Below are 23,647 nucleotides of genomic sequence, written 5' to 3'. Positions count from 1 at the left end.
AGGCCACTACAGATCATTAATCAGTGTAAGTTTAGCCGTCTTTTATGACCGGAAAACTCTAGTCTCCGGCCTCCAGGTTCCCGTGTTAAAAGGATTCTCTCTGACCAGAATAAATAGCTTGCACAACAGACTTTTCAATCCACTCGTCTACAGGTGACCTTGACATTTTTGAAACGCTTTTCATGGAAATTTAAATATTTATTTATTTTTTGAATTATTTTGATATATTAATATCAAAAATAATTTTTAAAAATAAAAAAATATTATTTTAATACATTTCAAAATAAAAAATATTTTAAAAAATAATTATTACCCTACTTATAAATACTCTTAAAATATCTCTGACATAAAGTTAACTTCTTGACTATCCGGTCCATATTATCATCAACGAGATGGCTCTAATATGGAATGTATCGCTTCCGAGTCATCAACGTGATACGCCGGAGATACCTCAATTCTATAAAGATAATTATAACCTAGTTACTGAACTTTATTAAAATAAATATATTATTTTTTATAAAATAAAAATAATTAAATAATCATTTATTCAATATTGATTATGCTTAATTTGATAATATTTTATTCCGAATAATGTTTTTCCTCGTACATCTTTCAATCATAATATTTCAGAATAATCATCTTTCAGGACTTCGTGCTTTCGGGAAATTAATCATTTTCCATTAGAGAGCGATAAAACAGTTTTGGATTAAAATGGATTAAGAAAAAATAAATAAAATCATAATTTAGGTAAATCCGAGACAAGTCCTTCGGTTATATAGGGATTACGATTCTTTTTATTTCTTAAACATTTGAAAGTGTTTTAATGGAAGGTTTAAAAAAAAATTATATTTTTCAGAATTTTTGTTTTTTTCAATTTTAAATTCGTTTTCTATTGTTTTTTTTTCTTAAACATCTCTAAAAATCTTATTAATTGAATATCTTTGAAATATTTTATTTTAATGAGATAAAGAGAAAGATAAAGACTTGAAATGGTATTTGATTGGTATCTCGGGGCAGAAGAGACGGATTCCTTAAACAAAAAAATAAAAATGCAAATACATACAACATTATCCCGGAAACGAGAAGCTCCCAATACAATCCCTCGCGTGATATCTTCTCTTTCTCCCTTGCATATAAATCATTATTGGCCTCGACATACCAATAAATTCACATTCACAGTGTAATTGCGGTTGTTTTTCAAATAATATTTTATATCAAAATACATGTTAATAATTTTTTTTATTTTTTTAAAATTATTTTTGACATCAACACATCAAAATAATTTGAAAAAACTAAAAACATATTAATTTAAAGTTAATAAAAAAATAAAAAAAATTAAATTTTTTCAAAAGTACTTTTAAATCGCAGAAACAAACAGGCCTGTGCATTGATGATGGTTCAAGCTATAGCAATCTTTAGCTATTTGACCTGTATTTTATAACATGTTATATAATTTTATTTTTAGTAAATAAAATAAATATATAGGCTTTTTCAATGTGTTTTTTACCATAAAAAATTAACAATCAAGCATCAATTATAAGTAAAGATTAAAATGGAAAAATTGAGAGGTAAATACAAATCAAGATATTTGATCTCGCAAGTTGTGTTTGCTAACTATGTTTCTTTGAATAAATATTTTATTTAGTCAAATGATTATCCATGCCAATAAAAAAATGTCTACCCAATAATATTTTTTAATTTTATTTTTTTAAATATCATGAAATGAGCACTTCATGCTTGCATTTAATCAATTAATTTAATATATTAAAAACAAAATATCTTTTTTTTTAAAGATAGGAAAATTTTAAAAAGAACAGCAAATAAAAAGACCCGAGATAACTCAAGTCATTTTCAAAATCATTAAAAATTATATAGAAAATAAAATAAAATAAAAATAACGAAGCCAGATCTCTAATTAAATAAATGTTGAAAGATGAAAATGAAAAACATGAGTTTAAAAAAGAGAAAATAAACCAAGCAAATCCGAACGAATCTTTAAACCCATGTTAATCTCTTAAACCCACACCTCGTGAAATCCTAAACTTAGACTCAATCAAGAAGATAAATTCTCAATCAATTTAATGTTGGAGGATGAAACAAAAAAAATCAATTTAAAAAGTTTGTCAAAAGTTAAAAAAAAAAGGATAAAATATGATTGGAAAAAATTGAAGGATGAAATAATAATAAAAAAATCCAATCATAAAAGTTAATTAAAAAATAACAATAAAAATAATATGAACCTAATTTGACATACAAAAAATTTAAGGAGGATAAAATTAAAAAAAAATCAATTTTATAAACTACGTCAAATAAAAAAATATCAATTAAAAGAACATTAATCATATTTGAATGAAAAACAAATTGAAGTGTTACTTTAAAATTTTGCAAGGTTAGGTGCGGAAATTAAAGAAAGAAAAAAGAATAAAAAAAAGCTCATCGACACCAAACCAAAATTCCTTTCACCATACATGTTGTCCAGGGATGGAAGGAGCTGTCAAGACGATTCAAACGTCACCCTAAAAGCCACTATTTGGCTGCCATAAGCCTTACCACATGCCTCTTGAATGGCGCGAGAGTAACCCACGTGTTGATGTGAGTAGTGTACTCGTGAGAAGTTTTTTAAAGAAAAATAATATTATTTTTCTAAAATTAATAAGTTATCCCTCCATCAACTTAATTGTATTGAAAATACCATAATAAAAATATCAAAACGCCCCTAACCACAAGGAAATGAGAATTTAAATTTAGGGATAATTAAATTATTTTACCATGAATAAATAATTAAAAATACAAAAATACTCCTGCCAGTGGTTTTGAAAAATCTAATTTCATGGGTAATGTAGTGATTAGAGTGTGCATACAAAATGCAAAAAAACTGAACTAGCCTCAATAGATACAGTAATGACCAATGAACCCCTGTAAAAATATCATATTATCTCCCATAACTAGTTATTTGATTTGTTTTGAGAATAACAAAATATTTGACTACAGTACTTTATCCACGATTTTAGTTTATGAACTAAAAGGTTGGCAGTGAGATCATTTAGAGAAACCCGAATCTTAAAAAAAATATATATATAAAATCGGATAATCTTCTATCTTTTGTATCACAGTTGGGCTTGAGAGTCCATAACAAAGTAGAGTGGGCCATCTGTGCACCAACAAACTAAGACAGGCTGATTCTATCTCCAATTTCATGAGACTGGGCCTTATCCTACCAAGGCCCAGATGGATTCTACTAGATTCTTTTCCAGCATTAATAATGGCATGACAAAACAATTATTTATCTATTTCTACTTTCGGACTCCCAAAACAAATGCAATTTAGTGGCTTTTCGAACAAGAATGATAACATAATTTTAAAGGGTAAGCACGAGCTAGGCGTTGTTCATCATCATGGCATGACATTCTCAAATTAAGGTATAGATAATGAAAATGCATAGTATTTTATTTATTTCAGAAAAAAAGAAGAAGGAATTAAAACGAAGACCGGCAATTTAGCTGAGTAATATTCATTTGCATGGAGATGGAAAATACTATTGATGCTGGCACAAATTATAAGCTTGGGTTATAAAGGCAACCCTACTAAATTAAGAGGACAATGGGTATTTATATTGGCGGAGTAACATAGATAAAAAAAAAGTTTTGTTTAAATAATATACTTTAATATATGTCATGATTGAAAAACATCATCATCCGTTATATCATTAATGTAAAACATGATATTTAAAAAAAATTGTTAAATGGACTAACACATGTTATAATAAGTAAAGATGAGAGAGAGAGAAAACAAAGAAATTGATCTTAGAAGTACTCTGAAACTTTGATTATGACACCACTAATACTATCAAAAAAATCTTGACGAGATAAATCCAACAACATTAAAAAAGATTATCAAGAATGACTAAAATGAACTACACTTTTTGTATAAAAACAAGTGCAATTATAATAAGAAGAAAGGATGAAAAAAATAAAAAGAAGATGTACTAAATGCCTTGTTTGCCACTAGCGACATCTTAAGATGTTGTATTTTCTAATCATGATATGTAATAAACTGTGTTAATTCATCAAAAAAATTTCAAACTATGTTATTTTTTTATATAAACAGTGCTAATTTTTTTTAAAAATGAGACCAGTTAGATCATATTTCCTTATATTGCCCACAAATCTAACCACGTCCTATCATTCTTCCCTTTCTTTTAGCATAACCAATCTTCAAGCCACTAGCCAGCGCTTTGCTACAGGTTGGATAAATATTTTTAACACAAAAAAAATGTAGGTATTCTAAATGCAATTTTTAACATTAAAAAATATTTCTAATTATAAATAAAAAACTTGATGTGTTCGTTTAACAAAATAAATATAGAATTATATAACAAAATAAATATTTTAAAAAGTTATCAGCGCTAACTAAAAATCAAATTAAAAATATGAGAAATAGATGTGAATTAAACTATTTGACCTCATACAAGCCTCAGATTAATTTTTTTTTTGACAAAAAAAGTATTAATTTAAATTATGTTAAAACAAGATGATCTATTGGTACAATTCTTATTTTATTTCTTTTTTCTTCTACGAAGAAATATCACTTTTATATCTATGTTCTCAATTTAATAAAAAATAAAAGAAATCAGAATAAATATATTCAAAAAAAATTGAACGATTTGAAATAATAAAAAAATTTAGATCTCTAAATTAAATCCCTTCATCTCATCAACTACGTTTAGCGATTTAGAATTGAGATCTGCACAGCAGATCTCGAGTTCGAGTCATGGCATGCATATTTTGTAAGAGCCTGGGACAGCCGGAGTTTTACTCGCTCACCTGAGCCTATAAAATATGCTTTTAGAGGAATGAGGTTTCCTCGAATCCAAAAAAAAAAAAAAAATTAGAATCGCAACATCTATTAAATATAACATTTATGAATCGTGATAAGTATAAACTGTGTTTTTGGCTAATGTTTTTTTAAACTATACTGTTTTACTATTTTTTTAATTAATTGTGCTCATTAATATATATATATATATATACTGAAAAGAAAAGATTTTATAGCCATATATCAAACCGAAAATCTTCAAGCTGAAGAAGTAATGCTTTCAAGATTTCGAAGGAAGAAAGGGTAATGGGCTATTTTATCATGTGAAAATAGAACGCAACGTTCATAATTATAATTTATAACAGTCTAATTTTAAAAATTTATATAAATTATTTTATTCTCAACAACATTGTTTGAAACAAAATAATTTATATTTGCACTGTTCAACAACATCATTTGTTAAACCGTGATATTTGTTGTTTTTAAAATCGTGATAGTTTTTTTTTTTAAAAAAAAAAATTACTTGCTATATATTTTGAAAAGAAAATCTGGATTCCAGTGCGAACAGGCCAAGGCCACCAAATTCTTAAAAGTGGAAACAAATTCATGGAGGTTGAAGACTAAAGTGAAAAGACATAATTAACACAGTAAAATCCATCCAATCACTAAAATGGGATTTCCTTGGTGCATTACCTTTTTCCATCACCATTACTTGACTAAAGAGAAAACATGGAGAGGGCATTGAAATTATCCTCATCATCTTGTGTGGTTTGTGACCTTCTTGTTCTTGTTACTCTCTGATAAATTAACCTCAGAGCTCTCCTCAGTCTGGTGCTATCATTGCCTACCGGAGCAGGTTGATCAGTATCGAAGGCGATTTGGCTCAACTGAAATAAGAAGAGCCTGGATGAGTGGAGCAGACCGGTGTAAGCTCGACGAAAAAGCCTGACAGTGAACGTGAGTTTAAGCACGTAAGGGAATAGCAGGAAAGTAACCAAGGAGGCTCCGGTGTGGGAGGTAGATAATAGGAGGTTGAGCTTCGCCACCGCCACCATGGGTAACCCCATATAAGCAAAGGAATCTTGAAAACAGAAGGTAGAAATTGAGAAAGTGGCTGAATGGACATGCTAATCAGTGAAAACAGTAAAAAAAAATAAAATCAAAGCACCGCTGTTGTGCAATCTGTCAGAAATTGAGAAAGTGTACATGAGTTTATTGTCCGATACGTCCTTGTAAATGTTCATATAATATTTATGCCTCAATTGCATTGTTTGGACAAATATGTCTATTTTTTTTATTATTAGATTTTTTATTAATATAAATATCCAGATTAATTTATATGTATCTTAACTAATTTTACGAGTTCTGAAATTAATAATTATGTAAATTTTCAGTGACCTTAAGATTTGTGAGACTCGAACTGATAATCTCTAGATAACAAGTCTAATCAATTGAGCTACACCCCTTAAAATTCAAATATGCATTTTATTGCAATGACATGATATATCCTTTTTTTTTCTAATAATAATTATTATAATAATGTAAAAATTCCGAAAAAAAAATACATGAAACATATAAATAAATACTAGTTTATTGGGCAGTGTGGGTCAAAAAATTTCTAAACATGATAAAAAAATATCCACACCACATGCGATAACAGTGAAGGAGTTCGGGTTTCCCAATTCTATCCGTATAAAACTTAATTGTTAATTGACGCCAAAAAAAAGAAGTAATTGTGAATAGATGAAAATCTAGAACCGGAAATCGCATGTACACATAATTAATATAAAGCAAGTTTCCTAATCAAATTCAGTGGGATCTCTGATGATAGAGTTACTAGCTTTATTTTATTTTATTTTATTTCAACAAGACTGGCTATAATTAAATTGTAAGTAACTTTTAAAATGCACGAGTATTTCACTGTAGCAACAACAATAAAATATTCATTTTGTTCTTATAAATAAAACTATAAAACGTGCTATTGTGGGTAATTTTATAATTTCACAATGTTCTGTATTTGTTTTTGTCAAATTTAAAAGGGGCAATTAAGTCTTTTTATTTTTATAATGCATTGTAAAATGATTATTCTACCATTAAATTAAAAAAAAAATTAAAAGTTGCATACATGAGTTTTTTTTTTTTTTTTAGTTTTTATGAACAGTAAAATGACTTGCATGCTTTTAAAGTGGGATCCACCACCACCCGCATTTATATCACTGTTCTTTGAAATAGCTGTCTCAATTATTTGCTTCCCTAGCATGAAAATACACGTAGCATAGGGTTGTTATTGAAAATGAAAAGAATTGGAATAAAACTTGAAGAGCCTGAATCAAATTTTAATTTCAATATCTTGTTTGAAATAATAGTTAATAATTGAAATAAAATTAAGATTTCTTAATGTTATTCTTATAAAATAAAAATAAATAATAATCAAAACACCGATTTTTTTTAATAATGATGATAAAATAATAGAATTGATTTTTATGGAGGTGATGTGTGGGGAGGAGGAGTTATAATAACAATAATGCATGATTAAAAAAAATATTGAAAAAAAAAATACTGATGATGATTGCAACAATAATGGTGAATGTGATAGAAATATATGGCTTTTTAGAGATTAACTAGGTTATTTTGAGCGCTCTCACCATGAAAAGAGATTTTAAATTGAATTTTATAGGAGTTATTCTGATATAATTATTGATTGGGTAAGTATAAATAAAAAAATTAAAAAATAATAAAATAAGCAACCTAAGTAAATCTTAGTCAATTCATCAAACTTGTGATCTGGGTTATATATACTGTTGGGTTAAATTATTATTATTTTATTATATAATAAAAAATATAAAAATTGATTTATAATCAACTTAATTCTAAAAGATAAAATCCAATAAAAATCCAACATGAATATAAAGTTTGGTTATTGTCTCGTGTCATCAAAGATGGAGACAATTGAGACATAAATATATTTAATTGAAAAAATAGAAACATAAATATAAAAATAAATATATTATCGGAACAATTTTAAAGTGAATTTGTATATTTTAAAAATAGAAGTTACAGAAAAAACATGTTTTTAGAGATAAAATTTATTATTTTTATCCTTAAAATATTCATATAAAAAACTCTTAATTCTAAATTTATCAAACTATGATATATAATAATATAAATGGTTATTATTATAGTTTAAAACTCGATTCAGGAGTCGCCATGAAACATGAATCGGATCACATGTTAAGAGGGTCAACCCGGGTTGAATCAAGTCAATATTTTTTTATTTTTAAAAAAGACCAATATTTTTAAAGATATTATAAATCAATTAAAAAATTATATTAACCTGGTTCAATTTCCATACAAAAATTAAACCAACCCGAGATATTTAGTTGTTTTATTAACTGGTCATTTTGTTCTACTTGTATAAATAAGGGCACTTAATCTGTGCTAATTAGGTACTAATTTCTGCCTTCCCAAGTAATTTGTTTCGGATTGACCAGTGTTTGAGAAAAAATATAACTATTTGTTTTTGTTTTTGTATTTTAATTTTTTTTTGAATTTTTTTTATTTATTTGAAATTAATTTTTTTAGTATTTTCAGATTATTTTGATGTGTTGATGTCAAAAATAATTTTTTTTTTTTAATATTATTTTCATGTATTTTTAAATAAAAAATACTGATAAAAACAACCACGATCACGTTCCGAGATAAGATACTCTTTTAAATTGAGAATTAAATTGAGAAGAGTCACTCTTTTTTTCCTCTAAAAGTATTCACTTAAATAAGTAATGACTCCAAAAAATAATTAATAAAAGATATTGGTCAAAATAAAACACAACGATTGGCATCAAGAAATTAAAAGAAAAACAAAATCCTTGGACCCCACCTATCATTCATGATCAAGAGTCAAGACATGGGCCATGCTAGTACAAGCATTCACGTGATACATAGCCATAAATTTAACTTGGCCCGTGTGTTTCTGCTTGATTTATCGTGATCAACTGTACTTGCAATAATCCATTAGATTATGGACGGATCCTATAACGGTTGTTATAGAAGGACTTTAGTTGAATTTAAAAGATGGATGTGGTAAATTAAAATAAATAAATTAATATTCATTTTTTATACTAGAACATCAAAATAATTTAAAAATATTTTAAAAAATTAATTTAAATTTTTTTTAAAATTTTTAAAAGGCATTATTATACCATGTTTCGAAATACTTTCTAAATAATTTGCAAAATGCATTTGCATTGAAAATACCTTAAATTTAATATTTTCTTAATACCTTATGGTGATTCTAATTAATACCTTTATGTATTAAAACCATTTAAAAAAAAAACCCACACACACTAAACGACGTTTGTGAGTTTGGTGATATATTGCGTGAGTGATTACCATTCCAGCATCTTTTTTTCTGGATCATTTTTAATTATCAGTGTTTTTGAAGCCTTTTAGCAATAGATGGGAGTTGCTTCAATATAAGAATCCGGCGGCCATTTTCCATCATAATACATCTCTAAACCCTTCTCTCCATGGCGCAGGCACCTCCAAGCAGGCGCAGAATCGCAATTACAGGAGCAGGGATGCCAACGTGAAAAAAAATTGGAGTAAACTTGAAAGTGGAATAGCAATGAACTAGATAAATCCCTCTGCCATGCTGCAGATTTTCTTCGAGTTGAGAAAACAAAGAGTATTTTAAAAGTGTTTTTTAATTTTTTTCTTTATTTAAATTATTTTTTTTAGTGATTTTATATAATTTTGATGCGCTGATATCAAAAATAACTTTTAAAAAATAAAAAAAATATTATTTTAATATATTTTCAAATAAAAAATATTTAAAAAAATAACCGCAACTATCACCTCTCTTTCCTCTCTTTGAAATATATGAAACAAACCTTTTACATCTGTTTCTTTTACGAGATTAAGAGCTAACTTGGGTTTTGATATAGCGACAGTACTTATATCATATAGTTCTCAGAATAGATATGATACCACTGATCACACCTTCATAGATTTTAAACCCAGTTGATCATACCAATTTCAAGGGAAAATCAGACAAAGTTTATAACATAATAGCACAACATGCGATAATATAACCAATAAAGCTCTTAAATAATGTATATGATATACAAGTGTATTCCTGATTTTTTCCACTCTTAATTTCTTGCTCATCTCTTGATATTAAAATGCACATAAATGATAGGTATTTATAGAGAATTTAAGAAACTAGCCATTATTCATTACATGGAAGTAGCCTTTGTACAAAATATTTTCAAAGTGGTTAAAATCATGCACAATCGGGGCTCTTCTTGGCTAGTCCTGGCTCTTCTTGACTAGTTAATTTTAAGATTTTGTTTTTCCCGATGCACTTCATTTTTCTCAAGGTTCTTCTACCTAGCTAGGTTAATATGACCCTCGTATTAATGCATGATCCTTCTAAGCAGTGGCGGAACAGCAAGGAAATGTTTTTTCCAGTCCACTTATAAATATTTATAATTTTAATAAAAATAATTAAAATTATAACTTTTTTAAAATAATTTTTTTAATTTGATCCCCTTAATTTTTTGTTCTTGCTCCGCCCGTGCTTCTAATATCTATTTTAATATACATAGAGAAATAACCACCTTCAATGCTTTTAAGATGGTCAATCATCTAGGTGGTGCTCCAGTAGTAAGAGTTTGGGACCAAGAGTTTTGCTCCCTCTGTGGTCTCAGGTTCGAGCCATGTGGTTGCTCATATGATGGCCACTGGAGGCTTACATGGTCGTTAACTTTAGGACTCGTGAGATTAGTTGAGGTGCGCGCAAGCTGACCCGAACACCCACATTAAACTAAAAAAAAAAAGATGCAATGAGTCATATTTGAAATCCTTATGAACTGCAAATGTACTCAAATGTTGCTTTCACCTGGCTTAAACATGTGCTGGATACAACATCAACTATTTTAAAGTATAATAATCTCAAATCAATTAATTAGTTTATTAATACATTAAAATATTAACCTCCGAGCCAATATCATTGTCGATAAAGATTTTGGCGACAACCATTAAATATACAATTTACAGTAGCATCCCCACTCCCTTTTCTCTGCCTATTATCAAGGTATCATTTATTTGATGTTCAATCAAAGAAAAACAAGGTTTAATTTGTAGTAAAGTGTTTTCATTTTATTTTGAGTGAAATATACTTTTTAAATATTATAAAAAAATCATAAATATCTTGTTGTTGGTTGATTATATCAAATCTGGACCTCAATTTTTTAATTAATATATATTTTATTTTGAATATTATTTTATTAATATATATTTACCAATCTGTTTGTTGGAAGTATTTTTCTGTCTAATTGTGAACAATATCTTTTCAGATCTACCAAAAAAAAGAGCAATAGCTTAGTAATTCGTTTGCAATCTTTCTCAATTAACACAAATAAATAAAATTAAACATATAAAATAAATTAAAACTATACTTAAAAAACATTTTATTTTTTATGCTGGGCTAGCAAATCACGAGATTCTCAATTGGGCCGGTCTGCATTCCTTAGTCCAAATCTTCGATAAATAAAAAAGCCCAAACGTTTTCCCCATGTACTTGGGTCTGACGTTAGTTTGTTTCGTCCTGAATAGCCGGAACTGTGGGCAGTAATACGGCCACGAACCGAGTGAGTCAGTGACTGAACCCCCACGCATTGCAAAACAAAACCCCTTGAACAACTAGAAAGGAATAAAACCCAAACCCCTCTTCTCTCCTGCTGCTGATCCTCAAAACTTGAGTAGACGCACAAATACTCTCTCTCTCTCTCTGCTCGTAAAAATTGTTTTTAATTAATAGGAACTAATAAGCTTTTCTTGATTTTGTTTGTTTGTAAGTCGATTGAAAAGAAAAAAAGAAGGAAGCATAGAGGAAGAAAATGGAGGAAGAAGAGGCGGGACCACCGAAGAGAGAACTGTACGCACTGCTCCAAGTGTCACCGGAAGCCACCGATGAAGAAATCAAAAAGGCTTATCGACATTGGGCTCAAGTTTATCATCCTGACAAGTACCAGGACTTTCATGTAATTCGTTTTTCTTTTTCTTCTTCTTGTTTTTTTTAAGAAAAAGTTTTTCTAGTTGTCAAAAGTCCACAACTCGAGTGATTGGCTGAGATTTTTTTCTTAAAGGGGGGGCTTCTCTTGGTTTCCTTTCGTTGTGATTCGTGATTTTGGTTGAAAATGGTTGTTTTCAGATGAAGCAAATAGCCACAGTGAACTTTCAACGAATATGTGAAGCTTATGAAATATTATCGGATGAGTATAAAAGGCAAATATATGACATATATGGCATGGAAGGTATAACTTCTGGTCTGGAGCTTGGTCCGAAGCTCAATAAAGTAGAAGAGTTGAAGGAAGAGCTTCAAAGGTTGCGAAAGAAGAAGGAAGAAGAGAAGATGTTTGCGCATTTTCGACCTTCTGGCACTATACTCGCCCATTTGTCCATGCCACAGTTTCTGGACGGTGATGGCATTATGCGAGGGTACAGTCCCCCCACCATTTTTAATTATTAGTTTAACCTTCATCCGATGTAAACTTCTAAAATGGTTTGATGATATCTCTGCATAACCTTACCAGAAACTTTCTAGAAGCATGTCATGTAAATTGTGAGGATCGATTTGAAAAGGTGTAATAACAAATGGTTTTTATGCAACACTGCACTCGAAGGTTTTTGTGCTCTCTCTTGCCTTCTTACGTGCATGCACACCCAGCAAGCATAGGCAGTATTTTACTTTTGTTATCAAATGACGTTTCATTTTATTATGATTATCACGGTAGTCGGCAGTTATGCACATTACTGTTAAATTGTGTGTTTCTTGAATTTTACTATTTTATTTTGTTTCTCAATAAATGATCGCATTTCAGATGAGTGCTGTATCTTGTGCCTGCTTTCTTTGTTAACTGGTCTCTTGACTTCCTCTTCAGAATGGCTATGGCTAGCGAAGTTCAATCTCAATTATCTAAACGTACTGCGATTGCTATGGGTGGGAATTTGGAAGTTAATGGAAATTCTGGTGGTGGAGCTGCTTCGACTGTGCTCAGGCACCAGCTTTCTCCAGTTTCATCCATAGAATTCATAGCATCAGCTGGTTTACGAGCACTTATTGGTGTGCAAACAACACGGTAGGGAATTTGATTTTGGAACCTACATAACTATCTGACACATTTATTGGGTTTGCTTTATCTTTTTTTTTTCCATCCGATCTTGTAGTAACCTATCTTCACACTCAACGGCTACAATTGCCATAGCAAAGTCTCTGAGGGATGGCTCAATTAATCTTTCCAATACCTGGACCCGCCAACTCTCTGAAACGGCAAATGGAAATGTAAATACTTTTGTTCATTTATATGTGCTTTTCTTTCTGCTTTGTAGCATTAGCATGATTATATAACTGGATGTTTATTTCAAGCATTGAACCAAATCGGTCAGTGGCTCTGATGCATATTATCCCAAGATTTTCAATGCAGATGATTTTATCTATCAGATAGAGGGTTTAACATAGTCAAAATAAAAAAATAAAATAAAATACATTCTAGTATAATTACGCAGACGCTTAAAAAATATCAATTACCAATTTGATTTAGTGGAATTATGGGTGAGGTCAAAAAGGAAATAAAACAAAAGAGTTACGTTTGAATATCTTTCGTATTCTTATTGTAAAATCTTTGAGTTGTTGTATGTTTGGCACTTTCTATTTTTCAGATACAGCTTTTATTAGGTCCTGAGTCATCTATAGCAGTTGGATGGCAAAAGAAGGAGGAAAAAACGTCTGCTTCTGGAGAGCTGAAGGTACATCTAATTACTTTTTCAACCAGGCAAAACATTAATGACAAAAAAGTCCACAAAACCTTGGGAAATAGTTTGAAGTAAGAAAAATCAAACCATATCATGACTGCTTCAAGTTATGTAGGGTTTTGCCTACAAGCTCTAAAGTCACATGCTTTGACCATTTTTAAAGTGACTAGTTATTGCTTGATACAGATTAGCCAAATGCTTAATCTTTGTTATCTGCACTAAGTTTACCTTTTGGTTACAATCAACTGTGAGAGAATAGGACCTGTATTTAATTTGATCTAACTTCGAGTTGCCCATGACCAATTGATTTGCTATGTACTTTTCTTTTGTTCTTTCTCATCCTTTTAAACCTCCATTTGTATCATGTTCAATTTTCTGTTTATCTTTAGCTATTTCATATTCCACACATATCACCTTGCTCTTGCTATTTTTAGAAACTCAAACTAAGTTTATGCTCATCTCTTCCCCTTTTCTTGTTTGTATATGATACTTGACTGCAGATTGGCACAAGTTCTTTTGCCGCATCAGCACATTATACTTGTCGCTTTTCTTCAAAGTCTCATGGTCGTATTGCAGGTAGATTTGGAAGGTATATGCTCGAAATATTTATAAATGAGGATTTTTCGGTAGTAACTAATATTATTTGTATTATGTTTTCCTTGTATTTACTAGTTTTTCATGTTCCCATTTGTACCAGTAGATGTATATAGTGAGTTTTCATTAGTACAAGATAGATCATTAAGTGACCAAGTTTGCTTCGCATATAGGAAATGTTATAATCCTGCTTTAAAATTACTATTGTCCATATCATTTGGATTAAGATGTTGAGTGGGAGCACACATTTGAAAGGGAGAGGAAAATTTCCATTATAGGAGCCATCACTCTCAAAAGGTATTTAACCAAGAAGGAAAAAAGATAGAGAAAGAAATGCTCCTCATTCTGCACTTGACTGCAGCTTATTAGGAACCACTTCTGATGTGCATATTCTTTTATAACTACTTTTAGGAGTTTTTCATGTCACTAATTAGAAACAAACTATTCTGTAGATTAGAAAGTCAAAGCATTTGGGTCATATTAATACTTGCACTGATGGGAAATGACAGCAACTATAAAACTACTGAAAATTTTCATCATCTGTTGGAAAGTAGGAGTAATGCACAACTTCCATGTGATACAAACAGCCAATCAGGAGAAATTTAGGGCACCAGATAGCTAGAAGTTGACAATAGTTTGTTATGTAAATACTTCTTCATAAAACATGCATAAAATGAATCAATTATTGTTGCAGCACTATGTTAGAGGTTGAAGTTGGCGGGGGAAGGAAATTGTCTAATTTCAGCACAGTTCGAACGCTGTATACAATTGGAATTCAGGTATCAAAAAACAAAAGGACCAAATTCAAGTGCTGTGCTTTTGTGTTATTTTTCTATTCCGTATGTATGTCCTGATTCTTAGAAAACCAGAATGAACCATAGAATTGGTTTGGTGGACATGTAAACCATTATATCATCCAGTTATCCCATCAAGTACAGGGTCCAATGAGGGAGAATTTGCTGATTGTCACTCTCAACATTCTTTCACAGGGCAGCCCTATCAAAACTTGCATTTGTTACCTTGGCAGCGTGGCTTGTTAATTTTTTTATGCTTCTTGGATTATACTTGGAGAAAATAAAGAAGCCAGAGCTTTTCTACTAATGGAATCTTTATGTAAATTATGCTATATCAATTAATGACTATAAAGGCACTGGAATAACAGAGAGTGGATAAGTCATTTGCACTAATTTCCTGCAATTTTACTTAAAACATGAATGCAATTGATGCAAAAGAAAAAAAAAGAAGCAAAATTTCTCTATTTTTGTAGATGGGTATTTTTGTAATTTATTGATTTTCTGGAAAAATTGTCCAGTTCTAGGTTATTTTCTATTTAACATTCTACTAGTTCTAAAGTAATTAGCTTTATAGGGTTTTTCCTATTCTAAATAGATTTCTTATATAGGAAAATAAGTCCTTGCTGGACTAGGAGTGCTAGCATCTCTGTATAACAGTTATGCAGTCTTTCAATATTTTAATTACAGTTTATATTAACAATTTGCTTTTGATTATGTGATTCAATCTCCCTTAGGTATGACTGCTAAGAACATTGTGGCTCCTTAGAATCCTAGGTGTGTTTTCTATGTTTTTTTCTATCCTATAGGTGTGACTTCTAGAAATCTCCCACATCCTTCCTCATATTCTGTCCAGGATCCACATTCATGCAGCTCTAAACTGCCCTAAAACAGCCTCTAAAGTCAGATCCAGGGCAGCCCCCAAAGCTATCCTGCATCAGCAATGAACTATGGTACCTAGTGGTTAAATCCTCCCAGGTTATAATGCAAAGATAAGAAAAAATAGATATGTTCTTTGGTGTACATAATGGGCCAAATGCATTCAATTTATAACCCTAACTTACATGCCAACTGATGCACCACCAATACAAGAAGAACTTTTATTTTCTCTTTCTTTTGGCAGGGCATCTTTTGGAAGTTTGAATTGCACCGTGGAGGACAAAAGTTGATTATTCCTGTAAGAAAATCTTATTCTTTCAGCTATTCATTTTGACAGGTCATGTTTGCTTGACATTGTAATCTACTAGTTTTTGTGTCAAGTGTGATGCATATGATATTGTGTTTTCTGAATGCAAATTTTTCCTACTTATATAATAGTGAAAAAGATATTAAATTAAAAAAAAATATTAATATTTTACTGCCTTTTAATGTAGGAAAAACAAATCAATGAAACCTAACACAGTCCTAAAGACATTTTAATATAGGGAAAAAAATATATTAATCAAACCTTACATAATCTTATAGATATATTCATTTGTTTTGTAATAAACATATGGAAAACCACATCTCTTTGAACATTCAATTTCCAGTGAGATAAACAAATTTGATTACATACCTTCAAATTTCAAAATGTCCTTCAAACCAATAGATGGTAGCACGCATATAAAAATCTCTGCTCATATTTCTTAACAAAAGAATTGTTCCTTTTTATATCGTTTTGCACTCCTTTGGCAAGGTTCTAAAAACATTGAATGAATGGAGAAGACCTGTTATAGTATATGTCACCTTAGCATGCTTCTATTTACTTGCGAGAAAGCAAGTGGAGCTAATTCCTGTTCGCAACTCAGTATTGCTGTGTTTATGCCTTTCTGCTTCTTGTTTTTTATCATCTTGTTGCTGATGGATTGTCTTGTGCAGATGTTGCTTTCCAGGCATTTGAATCCAGTGTTTGCAATTGGAGCATTTGTAATTCCAACGTCTCTTTACTTCCTACTCAAGGTTATTACAAATGCAACTCTTAAGTTTTCTCTTATATGCTAAACAATTAATTATCTTATTCTTGTTTAAGTTTAGTTCCGTGTTTGTAAGCTGGAGTGATTGTGACTTACAAGAATGTAATCGAAAATAATATTATCATTTTGCTTTATTCTCCATGTTCACAAAAGCTATCAGCTTAATGTATGCAGTATACACTCAATTGAACCCAGGTGGCAGGAGCCAGACACCTAAAGAGAACTTAGGTTAAATCCTGTTTCAGGAAGGGGTCATTGTGCATTGATTTAACACTTTAACCTTTGACATAAATCTATGCTTTCATAAACCAGATGTTTGGGGGTCAGAACACAGCAGGCAATTATACACGTTTTTTAATTATCATGTCATAATATATCTGGCTAATTTAGTGTTTGTTTAGTACAGCTTTTCCTTATTGGAATTCTCAGCTTTTTGGGGTCTCCATTTTGTTGATTCATGTTTAGCGGTTGTCATTTATTGCTGCTTACTGCTTATATTAATTTCTACTGAAAATTCTAGTTATCACTTTCCATTGTGCTTGGAATGACAACTGAACTTTGGACTTTGTATGGTTCTCGAGATGAAGTGACAACTGAAACTATTGCTTTCCATAAGTTGATGAAATTGTTTGACCATGATGGTCAAAAGAAGTTTTTGACTGCAGAAATGCCACTTGTATATTATCTGCTTAACTATGTACCCTCATAATGGCAGAAATTCGTAGTCAAATCTTATTACCTTCGAAGGGAAAAGCAGAAGACTTCAGAAATTAAAGAGAGATCTTCTGCCCAGGTATGGATTATGTAGGTTGCCTAAGGACGTTGTGGTTTATGCTTTCTTTTGGTTTTGGGAACTTTATAATATGCCAATGTCCAATCTTGATTGTTCCATTTTGACTGCTCTGTGAAAATGCCAGATCCTTGATTATTTGGTTTTGATGCACAATTATGTTAGTAGTTCAATGGAGAGGAATTCATTAATTTTTTCAGCCACTTTACTGCAAGCACCTTTGGAGGAGGTTCCTAAAACCTATGATGATATTCAATGGTATTAGAATACTTTATTCTCTTAGTTGTCATTTTCTTTTCAGTAGGCTGTCTTCTCCTCGTTGTGCTGCATAGTCTTTCTAATAGAATTTCTTTCTTTACATGAAAAGAATTATTACCCTTATTTGCACAGTGAATGCTGAGTGTCTGCAAATACAGAGCATTTTAGCATCTGTTCTAAAATGCAATGTCACATAGATTCTGGCTGAAGTTGGTACCTTTACATGCTTCTTTATCCATCTTTCTTTCTTTCTTTCTCTTTTTTTTATTATGGTTTTCTACATGCTTCATTATTTAGCCTAATTGATTTTGAAGAATGCTTCTGGATCATTTTATAGGTTCGAGAGGCAAGGATTGCGGCAGAAAAGGCACAACAACTATTACAAACTGTGGCCAATAGGAAAAGAAGTAGGCAGTCAGAAACAAATGGACTTGTAATCACTAAAGCAGTGTATGGAAATAGTAAAGCTTTGAAGAAAGCAGATAAATCAAGAGAAGTAAACAACGAATCAGCTTCAGAAGTCATTGATGTTACAATACCTCTTAATTTCCTCATTAATGATTCTGGCCAACTGCAGGTATATTTCATTTAAACCATGTTTTCTTCAATTATATATTAAAATGTGGTTCCATCTGTGGATGTGATAAATTAACATATATATGTGTATTTATGCAAGTGTGTTTGTGTGTGTGTTAGAGAGAGCTAGTCACATGACCAACAAACTTGATGCTTTAATTCAAACATGAGAGTGTTATGGCTAAATGTTGAAGTATGTGGTTGGATGCTTGTTTGACTATTTGAGTGTTCATTTGATGTACTTTTTAATCTACCTGGAGGAAGAATATATGTGCATAAAATAATGCTGTAACTGCAGCCTATTTAGTCTGAAATGTTTGCAACTTTCATCTCTGCATCCAGGAGGATCGAGGGATAATGCAGTGAATGCAAATCTGAGGTGTTTTAAGGATCATCCTTGTGTGATGGGACCATGTATTCCATCTGTCATGTTTGATAGATTGTTTGTACTTATATTCGTTATTGCCCAAAGGAATATGCATGCCTTTGTCCTGAACCAGTGTCTATCATCTTCTTGTTTTTTTTTCTTTTTTGATAACTTGACATCCTGGGTACAGCTCCTTGTACTGGTTATATATGTGATAAATTTGATAGGCCTGCTGTATGTTTTCTGGTTACCTTTGATAATATAATTTATGCCAGTTTATTTCAGACTTAGTGTTTACTGCTCACGCTTCTAGTCTAGATCCCATACTTTTGGCATTTGTTTTAATTTGGCGTCGAAAATGCTAGCGCAGCTTCATGAGGGTGTAAAGAAGTCGGGAATTATGGGCTTCTGCGATCCTTGTCCAGGAGAACCTAAGCTTTTGCATGTGGAGTACACTTATGGTGGCCAAATATTTGAGGTACTGTAATTCCCTTTTGCTGTTACGTTGAAGGCACAATGATGATTCCCTTTTGCTGTTACGTTGAAGGCACAATGACGAACGCTAATTTTTCAACTTTCCATTTTTTTAATCAGGTGGAGGTTGATGATTATGCAGCATTGTTGATACCCGAGAATCCCAGAGCATGAATGTCTCTCACAGTAGTGTAATTTAGAACCTGTTACTGCTCAAATTTTGCTTCCTTTTACATGCCTTCTGAAGTAACTTAAAGACGAGTGGTTGACACATACTCGTTACTTCATGAGTTCATGTTGTTTAAGTAGCATGTTCAATTAGAGCATTTACGAGAATAATTATTTTGTGGTGCATTTCATTTCTAATAAAAGCCAGTTACACATCTTTTTTAAGCACTTATCTTCTTTTATTTATTTATTTTGTTATGGTTTTTTATCCAGCAGCTAATTTCAGGTTTTATAGGCATCGAGTGAAAAAAACATGCTATATTTTTAAGATAGGAGGTTTCCATAACAAGTTCTCATACTCTCAGATGAATTACAATTACCAGTGATTTTTAAAACATTTACCACACATGCCGTTGCGAGGGTATGAGAACCTATTTTGAGAACTTGTAATATAGTAAAGCACCATGAGCATAGTTTTGAGCTTAGACAGAATGCATATGATACTTGATTCCAGGTGAATCAGCCATCTGCTGGGACGATAAAAATATGTTTTTGTTTTGACAAGTCTGCCTTGTGTCAGCCTTGGAAATGTGCTTGCATACTAATTCTAGTGTGACAATGCTTCGGGTAGCAAGTGTAGTTGAAAATGTATAGTTTTAATTTCTAATTTCATATATTTTGTTAAGCATACCATATGATGGCAAATATAATAAATTTGAAATATTTTATATATAATATTTTGCAGAATGAAAACAATTTTATTAAAGTATTGGTGTTTATATCCATACTTTTATACTTCTAATTATCCTCTTACCTTTTTCTATTGTAATTAACTTACATATTTTATACAACTTTAATGCACAAAGAAAACAAAAGGATGCAATTACAAAAAAAAAATTTATTGTAATGATGAATAAAATTTAATATTCGTGTCATTAACATGACTAAATTATTTACATGACTAAATTACAATCTGATTTAAAAAGTAAGCAAAAATAATATTTGATAATAATCAATTATAAAAAATAAACCGTAAATATTATACCAGAAAAAAAAAATCTATTGGAAACTCACCTCGCTTAATCATGGACACCTCCTACCATTAAAAAAGTTTGTTGAGATGGTTCAAATGTCATTGTAAAAGGCTACATAATGATCCTAAAAAAAAGGCACATAGATCACTAGAGCAATGACTTGAAAATCATACCGAATAAAATATTACAAAGCGAGCATCTCATGTTTGTATTCAATTAATTAATTATATTCAATTAATTTTTTTTAAAAAAGAATAAATTTATTAAAAAACAACAAATAAAAAAAACTTGAGATAACCTAATTAAATAAAAAAATGATAAAAACAACGACTTAGAAAGCATATAAAAAAACAGAGCCCAATCTTCAATTAAATAAATATTGAAGGAAGAAATTGAAAAATATAGATGGCTTAAAAAAAGAAAAGAAAAACTCAAACAAACCCGAACAAATCTTTTAAATTGGGTTAATCTCCTGAATTTGCAACCCATGAAATACTAGACACAGACTTAACCAAGAAGTTCAAATCCAAACCAATTTAATATTGAAGGATACAATTATAAAAAAAAAATCAATTTAAAAAATTTTTCAAAGCAAATAAAACAATAATAAAAAAATAAGGATAAAATCTAACATGAAAAACATTGGAGGATGAAATCACAAAAAAAAATTCAATTCTAAAAATTATCTCATGCTAGATAAATAACAATTAAAAAAATAAGAATCACATTTGACAAATAAAAAGATTAAATGAAGATGAAATTGAAAAAAAAATCAATTTTATAAATTATTTCAAATAAAATAATTAGTGGTAAAAAGAACATGGATTAAACTGAAAGGAAATAAATATTGAATGACTGATTTGAAAATTGGAGGGTATGACACAAAAATAAAAGAGATAAAAAAAAATTAAACTTTAAAGGTAATTAGATCTTTTTACTGTATTTTTGAAAGTGAAAAAACAAAAACATCTCATTTTTTAAATAAGTTATTTTACCGTGCAGTTATATATATATATAAAAAACCTTCTATAATAACCTTATAATTTCTCACTTTTAATGACATTAAAGTCATTCTATGCAAATAAAAAGAAAAATATGCTTTTTATCCTCTATCAATTTTAAAATGTCCAAATGGTTTTGAAAAAATAATTTTACCCTAAGCATTAGCCAGTGAGGTTTTTTTTGAAGAGCAAGATAGTAAACAGTTACAATCAAAAGTGCATTTGTCTAGGGGAACATTGTTTTTACCACCCGTTAAGTGTCTTTTTTTATAAAAAAAATAAATAATATCTATACCATTTCTTGGGTTTTTCACTGAGAATTTAATGCTTCAGTTCCCTAATATTTCTGATGTAGAAATACCAAGGAAGATAATCGCCATGGACTCAAGATGAAACTTCCATGAAAATGTTTTATAGCTTCCAAATGGTGGAGAGAATTTGTGAGCAGCGAGAAATGGCTGCCCCCCATGATGAACACAAACGACTCCGAGGCATCAGGGAACCCATTAGTGTTTGAATATTTTTTTAGAGGAATCCCATGAAACTAGGGGTTGTCAGTCATGGTTTTTTTTTTTTTAAAAAAAAAGTTTATCTCTGTTGTTTTCAATGTTGTAAAGGTATATAAGCCATGTTTTCCCTTCATTAATGATAAGAGCATTCTCCCAAGTAGTTGTTCTCAAAAGTGTGATCAAAGCAGCTACAACGGGGCCTGACCAACAAAGAAGCCGAAGTCTTCTAACTTGCAACAGTATGTACCAATGGCAGCAGAAGGGGGTGAATTCGGGCAACCTATGAACATGATCATTGGAGTATGCTGATGGTGATTTTCTTGAGGTCCAATGAGTACTGGAGTCTAGTGGAGAGTGGAAGCACGCAGTATCCTAAAGGAACTGTCCTAACTGAGGTACAACTCAAAGCACTAGACACAGAAGCTGAAAGACTTGAAGACTAGAATTACCTGTTTCAAGCCATATATCGATCCGTACTAAGACTATCTTGAAGGGCATAGCAAAAGACATTCGGGATTCGATGAAGAAGAAATATCTAGGCACAGCTAGGGTCAAGCGTGCACAAATACAGGCTCTTCGTAAGGAGTTCAAGATGCTTCACATGAAAGGTGGGAAAATCTGTCAATGGCTATTTTGCAAGAACACTGGCAGCAGCCAATAAGATGCGAATCCATGGAGAAAATAAGGGATATGTGATGATAATTGGGAAGATTCTGAGGTCGATGGCATCTGAGTATGATTATGTGGTTTGCTCCATTGAGGAATCTAATGGGATTGATGGTCTTTAGATTGATGAAATGAAAAGGAGCCTGCTTGTGCATGAGCAAATAATTATTGGCCGTGTAATGAAGGAACATGCTTTGAAAGTCAGCCTGGACCACCACTCACCTGGGAGAGGAAGCGGCCGATGAGGAAGAGGGCGACAAGGGTTGAGAGCTACAATTTTCATGAGTTGGGGCATTTTCAATATCAATGCCCTCAAGAGGACACGAAGGCAAACTTCACCGAGGCTAAAGAAGAAATGTTGTTGATAGCTTCTGTGGATGTAAAAGAAGAATAGTCCAACAACTTATGGTATCTTGATTCGGGTTGTAGTTACCATATGAGCGGAGACAAAGGAATTATTTTCAAATTTCGATTGAACATTCAGAGAAAGAGTAAAAGTGGAGAACAATTCCGGTCTGTGTCATCGGAAAAGGAGACATCAAAATTGAAGTGAATGGAGCTGTGCAATGCATCTCTGGATTGTTCTATGTACTATAATTGAAACAGCAATCTCATTAGCTTGGTCAACTACAAGAAAAATAACAGCCAAGTACAAACCTGGTGTCGCTTCACTCCCTTCTTTTTTTATAGTTTAAGACGAGTGCATACATTTCCTTCTTTTTTTTAAGTTTAATGCACATCGTATACCTAGCAGGAACATTTCGACTTATCCATCCACACACATCTTGAGCTCCACCGCACTTAATTCGAAACTGAAGTTTAAGGAACCTATATAAGT

The 23,647-nt window shown here is 31.0% G+C and overlaps 1 protein-coding gene and 1 long non-coding RNA gene across 3 annotated transcripts; one reads left to right on the top strand and one right to left on the bottom strand.

The window, feature by feature from the left end:
* Nucleotides 1–971: 971 nt before the first annotated feature.
* LOC127905110 (uncharacterized) lies at nucleotides 972–6,042 on the bottom strand. The gene is made up of 2 exons (XR_008058815.1): nucleotides 5,509–6,042; nucleotides 972–3,408 (listed from the first exon to the last, which is right to left on the bottom strand). It is a non-coding gene; the product is annotated as an uncharacterized LOC127905110 (long non-coding RNA).
* Nucleotides 6,043–11,432: 5,390 nt separating this feature from the next.
* On the top strand, nucleotides 11,433–19,824 carry LOC7461974 (chaperone protein dnaJ 13). Of its 2 annotated transcripts, XM_002304239.4 has the most exons (13): nucleotides 11,439–11,858; nucleotides 12,029–12,315; nucleotides 12,759–12,956; nucleotides 13,045–13,159; nucleotides 13,537–13,623; nucleotides 14,130–14,218; nucleotides 14,918–15,002; nucleotides 16,138–16,191; nucleotides 16,872–16,952; nucleotides 17,682–17,759; nucleotides 18,352–18,591; nucleotides 19,328–19,435; nucleotides 19,552–19,824. In XM_002304239.4, the coding sequence occupies exons 1-13, from the start codon at nucleotides 11,715–11,717 to the stop codon at nucleotides 19,603–19,605; spliced, it is 1,620 nt and encodes a 539-aa protein (XP_002304275.3). In that variant the 5' UTR covers nucleotides 11,439–11,714; the 3' UTR covers nucleotides 19,606–19,824. The 2 variants fall into 2 exon arrangements, with proteins under 2 accessions (XP_024452116.2, XP_002304275.3); XM_024596348.2 differs by lacking the exons at nucleotides 17,682–17,759; nucleotides 18,352–18,591; nucleotides 19,328–19,435; nucleotides 19,552–19,824 and adding an exon at nucleotides 17,487–17,675 and having other exon boundaries at nucleotides 11,433–11,858.
* Nucleotides 19,825–23,647: the final 3,823 nt, after the last annotated feature.

Source organism: Populus trichocarpa, chromosome 3, assembly GCF_000002775.5.
Source record: "Populus trichocarpa isolate Nisqually-1 chromosome 3, P.trichocarpa_v4.1, whole genome shotgun sequence".
In the NCBI taxonomy this organism is placed as follows: Eukaryota; Viridiplantae; Streptophyta; class Magnoliopsida; order Malpighiales; family Salicaceae; genus Populus; species Populus trichocarpa.
Note: the sequence above shows the minus strand (reverse complement) of the source record. Positions and strands in the feature narration are given on the sequence as shown.